The sequence below is a fragment of the Petaurus breviceps genome, unplaced genomic scaffold (genome assembly GCF_028583685.1).
Source record: "Petaurus breviceps papuanus isolate PSGF00001 unplaced genomic scaffold, PetGlider_PUasm1.0 90137, whole genome shotgun sequence".
NCBI lineage: Eukaryota > Metazoa > Chordata > Mammalia > Diprotodontia > Petauridae > Petaurus > Petaurus breviceps.
Window position 1 is genome coordinate 633,945 of NW_027187183.1, and position 9,216 is coordinate 643,160.

A 9,216-nucleotide genomic window follows, 5' to 3' on the forward strand; every position below is an offset into this window, starting at 1 on the left:
ACATGACAAGCCCTTAGTATAAGAAATGTCAGGAAACACATTGAGTGGTCAACGTGTTAATGAGAATGCAAGATAGGGTATGAATTTTATCTAAAATAATATGATCTTAAACTGAGATAGCAGAATAACAACTTTACATACAAGATTCATTCTGGGCTTTGTAATATTTTAGATCTCTAAATAAAGAAAGTCTAAAAGAGTAAGATTCAGTTATTCTCACTCTCCCCTTATGAGCTATATATACTGAACAGCAACAGTCTTCTGCCACTACAAATAAACACAAACTGCATTTACTCACCATTTCAGTACAGCCAACAACATGGAATTTGCAAGGCCCTTTGCATTTGCCACAGGTCTTGACATGGTCCTGAAACTTAACAGAGAGAGAAATACAACACATACATGATCAATTCAACTCAACAAATGTTAAGCACCAACTATGTGCTAGACACTAGAGGGACGCAAAAATGAAAAGTGAGACAGTTCTGTGCTCGAGGAATTTCTGATTTCTGACTACAAGTCAGCACACAGGAGAGCTTCCTTCTACAAAGGGCAAGACATCCAGAGAGGGAGGCTCACCATCCCTCCTCCCCCTTGCTCTCTGCAGAGGATTCTGCCTCCTCCTTTATGGAGAAATTAAAGCCATCTATCAGGAGCTTCCTCTTCTTTCATATTTGATACTACAAATCTTTCTACATCAATTTCCCATTCTTTCTTCCTTTTCTCCAATCTCTGATAAATAAGTGGCTCTTCTCCTTGCTAAGACTACTGTTCTAATGTTGCCCTTAAAACTATTCCTTGCTATTTCAAATGAGAAGCACGTCTTCTTTGATAATATTTCACTTAAACACACTTTCAATCTCTCCTTATGATCCTTCCTTTCTGTCTACACAAATATTCAGGTCTTCTCCATCCTTGAAAAACTTTCACTTGACCCAGCCCCATAAACTCCCTCTTTCCTTCAAGGCTACCAAAAGTCAAACAAATGCTAAAAACAATGGTCTTTCCTGGCCTTCGTCCTCCTTGCCCTACCTGCTGATCACTCCTTACTCTAGACTCTTCCTTCCTTGGGCTTTCCTAACGCTACTCTCTGGGTTCTTCTCCTACTTGTCCTAACACTCCTCAGTCTCCTTTGTCAGATCATTACCTTCTTTGCCCTAACTCTCACTGCTGCCCAAGGCTCTGTCCTGGGCCCTCTAGTCTTCTCTCTTAAAGAGCTCATCTCCAATGGGTTTAATTATCTTCTCTATACAGATAATTAAAAAATCTATGTATCCAGTCCTAATGACTCTTGTGAGTTCCAGTCCCGTATGTGTGCCTGACATCTCTATTCAGATGTCCTGTAGGCATCTCAAACACATGTCCAAAACTGAACTTATTACCTTCTCCAAACCTTTTTCCTTTCCCAGTCATTCAACAAGCATTTGTTAAATAAGTCTCTATCATATGTGCCAGGCACTTATGTGAATTACTACTGTACAAAAATAATGATAAACACTGTCTGTTTTCAAGAAGCTGACATCACAAACTTATTTCAGTTGGGCGTACCATCATTCTTCTAGGCATCCAAGTTCACAACCTAGGAGACATTCACAACTCTTTAGTCTCCATTTCTCTTTATATATTCAATCTGCTAGGAAGTTAGGTAGTGTAGTATAGCACTGGGCCTAGGGTCAAGAAGATCCGAGTTCAAATCTGTACTCAGACACTTACTAGCTGTGTGACCCTGGGCAAGCCACTTAATTTCTGTCTGCAAAATAACTATGATGATGTGCAGGAAAAGTCTTTCATCAGTCAAATGAAATTGCATAAGAAATATGTCTGGATTGGTAGAGGAAACTTTATCATGCCCTATGGGTCATTTATGAAATAACAAGCCAGTATATATGATCCTGAGAGACTGGAATGAACAAAAGACAAGAGAAAGTATTCCAGCAACACCCCTAAAGAGGAGCTGGTTGGGAGGTAGGAAAATGGCTCAGTTTTGGCCTCGGCCTCGGTATCCTTCCCCATTCGCCTATTGGCTGGAGGGGGACCTTGCAATTTTCAAAGATCCAGAGGGTTTTGGACTTCCCATATTCTCATCAGTGTCCAAGCAATCCTGCAAGACAGCAGTAACTGACATTTTAGAATATTGTGCATGGGCAGCAAAATAAAGACTGGATGTGATGTAGAAAAGCAGATTTGTGGCACCACAAGAAGCCCAGAAAATAACTTACACTATGCCTAAGGTGAACATCTTGAGCATCCCAAGAAGGGAGAAAATAACTTACAGAAACCAAGATTTTGTGTGTTACCCCTTTGCAATATATGTAATCTCTAGACTTGATCACACTTTCCTTTAGACTCTGTATGTACTTGTGGGAGAGTATGTTGGACTTTTGGGGGGATGTTTTGTATCAATTGCTCTTACTGCACCATCTTAGTAAATAACTCTTTCTAAAAGCTATTTAACTTTGGCTAAGTAAATTATAATCCCTTTACAATCAAGATGGATAAGGGCTCTGGAAAAGATACTTGTCAACTCCTCAGGGCAAATTCTAGAGTCCTAAGAAGGGCTTGTAGACATGATCTGGTGCCTAGCCTCATCCGTATGAGTAGGAGCTGATACTGTAGTTCCATAACATGTGCTACATCTACAACATCTCATAACAACCACTTTCTTTCCATTTATCTGGCTGTCCACCCAGTCTAGGCCCTCATCACCTGTCAAGTGGACTACTGCAATAATTTTTACCCTGTTTACCCTCTCCAATTCATCTTCCACACAATCAATATAACTTGCCAATTTTCCAGCTAATTTCACATTATTCCTCTTCATTAAATCTCTGTTTTAGCCATCACAGTGGATGAAACATATTTTCCAACTACATACAATCAATAGTATTTGCTTCACCAATTATGAAGAATAGAATGCTTCACTATAAGGTGAGAATCTTTTCAAAGAGTTGTGTGTATGGCTTAACATTTTAGAATACTGTCAATGATTTTTTTGTTTTCAATATCTAGATAACAGAGAGCATTCAAGTTTACTCTAACAAGACAGTTTTCTTCATTCTTTGGTAAATGCTAATTAAAATATATAAGGACAAATTTCTATTATATGGATGGCTCTCTGATTACAGTAACAGTGAAAATATAGATGATGAAAAAAATTAAAGGGATAAGTAAAAATTTATTTTTTGTGAAGAACAAAAAAAATCAGCATATTTGGACACTGAACCATTTCTGTCAACAAATCACAATCTATAAAAGGATCCTAGAAGGTCAATCAGCAAAAAGTCCTCAATATTAAACAGTCCTCAGTTAGAGGAACAGTATAAAGTATTATTCACCTCCCCACCAAGGAGAAATGGATATGGAACAATAAGATGAAGTAAATGGGCTTAAATTTACCTACCCTTTGAATGATTAAGTTAACATGAGAATGAGTTACCAAGTGAAGCTTTGCTAGAATACTTAAAGAATTAGGAAGTTATTGTAATAGCCCAGTAGAGATAAGTGCATAAGAGAAGTACAAAACTGTGTAAGGTCTAAGGTATAAGGCCATACTCAGGAATCTAGTAATTCATAGGTAAAAACACTTAAAAAAAATTTTTTTTTTTGCTTTTTGGAGAGGGGATTGGGGTTAAGTGACTTGCCCAAGGCCACACGGCTAGTTTTGTGTTGTGTCTAAGGCCAAATTTGAACTCAGGTCCTCCTGACTCCAGGGCTGGTACTCTTATTCACTGTGCCATCTAGCCGCCCCAGTAAAAATACTTTTTTTTAACATTTTAAAAAGGTTATTGGAAATAGCCACTTGACAACTTGTCTGTAAAAATTTTTGATGGAAAAATAAAAGGAGCTCCCATTTTTTGGGTCACTTTGCTATCAATATACTGCCCATGGAAGGAAGACATATATTTCTATTTACTAGCCCTCTTATTTGCAAGGTCCTTGACATATGGACCAATCATTTTTTTTTTCTTTTCTGGGCCTCATAGGCCTGAGTCTATAATTTTGGTTCAATGTCATTCAGTATAAATGCAATGTTTATAAAAGGAGCATATTCTGTTACCCTATTAAACTGAGTCCTAAAATATATGAAAGAAACTCAACTTACTTTTTCTCGCAGAATTTTCTTCTTACCACAACCTTCACACGTCAAGGGAAACTTTGGACAGATTTCGTCATGGGCCTTCAAAAAAAGAGAAGAATCATTAGGGCTGACAGTGACTTTCCGCTGAGAGTATCTTCCTTCAAGCAGCTTCTTCAATTCTACCTAAATAGCTCACCTGGTAATGAAGATTAATCATGAAAGCTAAGTATTGCTTGGGAAATTCTTCCATTTATACAGTTTCTTAAAGCCATGAAAAAGATCTCTTCCCATGACACTGATATCCGACTCTTCTTAATCCACAAATTGAAACCCTTTTCAAAGGGTTTCTTTCACAAAAGTGGCACTGATTAATTAATAAGCAGAAATTTAACTTGCTAGCTCCAAATACTTGTTGGTTATAAATTAAGAGGTTTGGGTGCTAAAGACAGAAAGGGAAAGCATTTCATCTTTGCTGTCAATGCTCCTTAGAAAAGCAAATTTTCATAGGGCTTTAAAATCAGCTTGGCAAATCCTATGTCAAGATTTCCATGGCTAGAGAACAATATCCCTATAGGCTTAGGCCTTTTATAAGACCATGCTAAAAGAAACATCAGTGATCTAAAGACATTAAGAATATTTTAGTTTGCCTTTACTAGAGAAAAGCCTTAGTTCCATTTTAAGCTAAAGAATAATAATAGCTTAAAACTATGCTAAGACTTTTTTTTAGGATACCCTTTATATGTCAGGTCTATTTTTAAACATTAGTTTTCCTTGCCCTCTTTTAATGTACGTCTTTTCCATTCTAGCACTTAGCAATTGGCACATGGTAAGTGCTTAATAAATGCTTCTTGATTGATTCACACCTGTTAAAAAGAAATTGTTGTCAAAGGATTTCAATTATCAAGGAATGAAATCAAAGCTACATGTAGTTATATGAAAAAAAAAACCATTAGTAATTAGAGAAATACAAATTGATACAATTCTGAGGTTCTACCTCACCCCCATCAGATTGACAAATGAAAAAGGAAAATAACATACATTGAAGAAGCTGTGGGAAAAGACACACATTGATACATTGTTGGTGAATCTATGAATTGGTACAGCCATTCTGAAAAGCAATTTTAACTAGATCCACAAAGTTACTAAACTTTACATTCCTTCTGACCCAGCAAATACCACTATGAGTTTACACCCCAGGAATGGGTCCTATATAAATAGTACGATATATTTGCAAAAGCTCCTTTTGTAGCTGCAAAGAACTGGAAACTAAGGTGGTACTAATCAACTAAGAATAGATGAACAAATTATGGTATCTTAATGTAATAGAATAACAACTGTGCTATGAGAAATAAAGAAAGAGACTGCTTCAGAGATCGGGAAGGCTTGTCTGAATTGATTCAGAATAAAATGAGAAGAACCAAGAGAACAATTTATACTATAATATTTATAGTGTAAAAAGAACAATTCTGAAAGAATTAAGAACTTTGTAACAATCAAGCCTGATTCAAAATAAGAAGAATGCTACCCAGTTCTTGATAAAGCAGTGACTAATATGCAAAAAGATAAACATTTTTGGAAATGTCTTACTTAACTTGTGTTTATTTGTTACAAGGGTTTTGGTTTTTATTTTTCATTGGGGGAGGTGAAAGGGAAGGAGGAAAAGTGTCACTCATAAACCTTCAATCTTACTAATACTCAAATGTTCCTACTAAATGAAATAAAATAGCTAGAAACTCTCTGGAAACAAGATGCTTCCAACTAACACTGGTCTAATACTCAATAAAATGTGTTAAATCACAGCTTTTTGTTGTTATTTATCTTCTTATTGATAAAATAAAACAGCCACCATTACCTTTGTTCTATAAAAATACTTTAAGAGCTAGAACTCCAGATCACTAAAACCCTTGCTACTAGAACACTTTTTTTTAAAACCCTGCATCTGCTATATGACAAATTATCTTAAGATAATGCTGGATGTGAAAACAAATTATCTTAAGATAATGCTGGATGTGAAAAACACAAAAGAACTGAGCAGTTTTAAATAACACATCCACTTCTACCTTAATCAAAAATCTGAAGACCATTCAAATAATATTCAGGTTGCACATCTATCAAATTCCTCACACAAACAGATTTTTTCACTCACTTCACCCAATACTAAAACTTCCTAAACAATCACCCAATCTAAAAGGGAAAAAAGGGACCTCTTGCCATAAATGCAGAACACTTAACAAACAGTAACAAATCTAAGGCAAGTGAATAAATTGCACATGTATCTTATTGGAGTCTAATAACCAACTTTTATAGCCAGCACAATGAGTTCATATTGAGATCATCATCAGAAGTCCAACAAAGAGCAAGCACTTAAAAGTTTGTTGAACTAAAGTGAAGGAAAAAGAGAGGAAAGAAAAAAACAGGAACAAAGGAAAGGTCTCAGTAGCACTGCCTCTATCATATATAATGGGGCAATACCACACTGTCTAAAAATCAACCACGATTCCTAGTGAGGATAAAAACTACTTGTAGAAGAGTAAACCTTTGCCATTTATAGATAATCTGAAGACTGGTTCTAAAGCAGAGAAAGTACATGTGCCGTCTTCTTGTGTTCCCTTGCCCACCACCTCCAACTCCAGTGCCCCAAATGGTTAGCCTTGAGCCCCACTGCAGACTGGCTTTAGACTGAAGTCTGGGATCCAAAGAGAGTATGACAGGATTGTAGTGAAGTTTCCAATACAGATGTCATAGATGGTCCTCAACCAATTCATTTTTTCACCCTCATGTGATCACAGGCAAACTTGAGAAAGGCCAAGAAGAAAACGAAAGCATTAAAAAATTGTTCTGTAGTCACTTCATATATCCAAAAGTTAAGTCATGCTACCACACAACTCACCTATATTGCAATACTTTGTGATGAAAATGAAAGTGAGCAACAAAAACAAAAAAATAAAATCAGAAAAGAGAACTTTGCAGATTTAAAAATTAATAGGCTTATTGTACTGCATACGTATTGTTAATAACCTACCATCATTTTACTATAAGAAAGAATTCAATTTAGGAGTTCCCAAAATGACTCTCTTCAGCCCATTAGAAATTTGTCTGTTCTACTGCAGTTTTTGTCATAGATTATCAGAGATCTGAAATCAGTCAATTTGGGTGAAAAGGCAGAACCACACTAGAAGAGCACCGTGGGGCCAAATGACTCCTGCTTTTGGTCTCGTACCTTAATATCAGGATAGTAGAAAAGAACTTTGCAGTATCTGCAGTTGAGGCTTCTCTTTGGGCATTCCCGCTCAGAATGATGCTCCTTCTCACCCAGTTTGATCATCCACTTACATGCTGGGCACTCGATTAGCATGAATGGGCAGTGTCCTTCATGGCAGCTCTGTGGCAACAAAGGGAGCAGATTCAATAGAGCAAACAACGGGAGGCTTATTGGGAGTCACTGAAATAGGGATCTGCTGTTGTGTCAGCCGGCTTAATTAACTCCCTGACAATGCCACAAGAAGAGGGTCACGTGTACATGCCCCCGTTTTCTTATTCTGGAATTAGGTTTAAAGGTGCTGCTCTAAAGACACTAAATATAACGTAGTCAAGATTGGACCAAAATGATGGTCATGAGTTGGAGGAATGTTTCTTCTTTTGCATCTTTCAGTAAATCTGAGAATGGACAAAATGAACAAGCTGATGAACAAGATCCCTTGCTGATATGGCTGGATAGCTGTAGCAAGGTAAAAGTATGATGAGAACCTGATCTTATGTTAGATTTAAGGGGGAAAGAAAGATGGTAAGAATGATGATGAAGAGAACTCTCCCCCAGACTTTGCTGAAGAAGAAACAGAACCATCACCTCTTTTAAAATCCATCAAGAGATACCGTTATGGCTTCTAGCTGTGGCAGCAGTAAGAGATATAAGAACTTTATTTTTGCATGCTCCTCCTCCTTCAGCAAATTTCCTAGAGCAATAAAACTTGTGACTGCCCTCAAAAGAAGCAGGTCTCTCACACCAGCAACAGCATGGAGAAGCAGTCAAGGAAAACATTCTCCTTTTCTCAAAGAGTCTACTTAATTTCCTGCTGGATTTTTCACTACCTGGACTCCCTCTCATGTTTATATCACTCAAACACACAGCAGGCACACTTCTCATCTGCTATCTAACATTGTCATTTCCTGTTCTAGTTGTTCAATTTAGCTCACAGTGCCAAGCTACTAAAGACCCAATGGCAAATTCTTCAACATTGAAGGGGGAACATTAAACTTAAAGAATGCAACTTCTTTTTGACTTTCATTTTAAAAGGCCCAACCAACTAGACTGCTCCTTGCCCTGATCACTTTTCTAAGCCATCCTAGCCCAGGCCAGCTATCCGGAAGACACTTAAGATGATTTTAGACAAAAGAAGTCAAGGAAATGTTTGAGTCAATGCAATTTCAATTACTAAGGGGAAAAAAAATCCCTCCATCTATCCACACTACTGACATTAGGTTAGGAACATTAATATATTTAGGTTAGGCACTACACCCTAAACCTTTGCTGCCATTCTCTACCTACTCCTGTTTGCCTTCCTTCGTTTCTCATATTCACTTTATTCTAAGCATTTTAAAATTTCCTCCATTTTGCCACCAAGTTAATTATACCTGTTACTAATCTTTCTTTAAATTTTTTTTTCATAAAACTTTTTTTCCCCATTCATCTAGTATGTAGTAAGTGTGTCTTTTTACTGTGCTAGGCACTGTGAATAAATTTTTTAAAGGCAGGCTACTTACAGGCCCTATCCTAAAGGAGTTTAAAATGTAGCCTAAGAGACACGTACACTCACGTGAAAAGACTAGAAAAACAATGCAAGGCAATATACAGGGTATCCTAAAAATCTTAGGGCAGTTTTAAATTTTTTTTTTGCTTTTTTTTGGAGGGCAACTGGGGTTAAGTGACTTGCCCAAGGTCACCCAGCTAGTTTTTTGTGTTAAGTGTCTGAGACAGGATTTGAACTCAGATCCTCCTGACTCCAGGGCCGGTGCTCTATTCACTGCGCCACCTAGCCACCCCTGTAGTTTTAATTTTAACAATTTAAAACTGGGGGTGGGAGGGGGGAAGTGTGATGGGGGAGGGGGAGGGGTTTTGGGTGGTGCCATGGTTGCTTTGA

General features: G+C 37.3%; 1 protein-coding gene across 5 annotated transcripts in view; it reads right to left on the bottom strand.

The window, feature by feature from the left end:
* TRAF2 (TNF receptor associated factor 2) overlaps window positions 1-9,216 on the bottom strand; it is a 68,383-nt gene that overhangs the window by 7,196 nt on the left and 51,971 nt on the right. For 4 of the 5 annotated variants that reach the window (XR_011172371.1, XM_069107531.1, XM_069107534.1 and 1 more), the window contains 3 exons: window positions 7,299-7,460; window positions 4,103-4,177; window positions 299-373 (listed from right to left, as the gene is read on the bottom strand). Coding sequence is in view for 4 of the 5 variants with exons in the window: in XM_069107531.1 (XP_068963632.1) it covers window positions 299-373; window positions 4,103-4,177; window positions 7,299-7,460 (312 nt within the window). In the remaining variant the exon portion in view is untranslated. The remainder of the gene's footprint in view (window positions 1-298; window positions 374-4,102; window positions 4,178-7,298; window positions 7,461-9,216) is intronic. The other variant, XM_069107533.1, reaches the window with a different exon arrangement.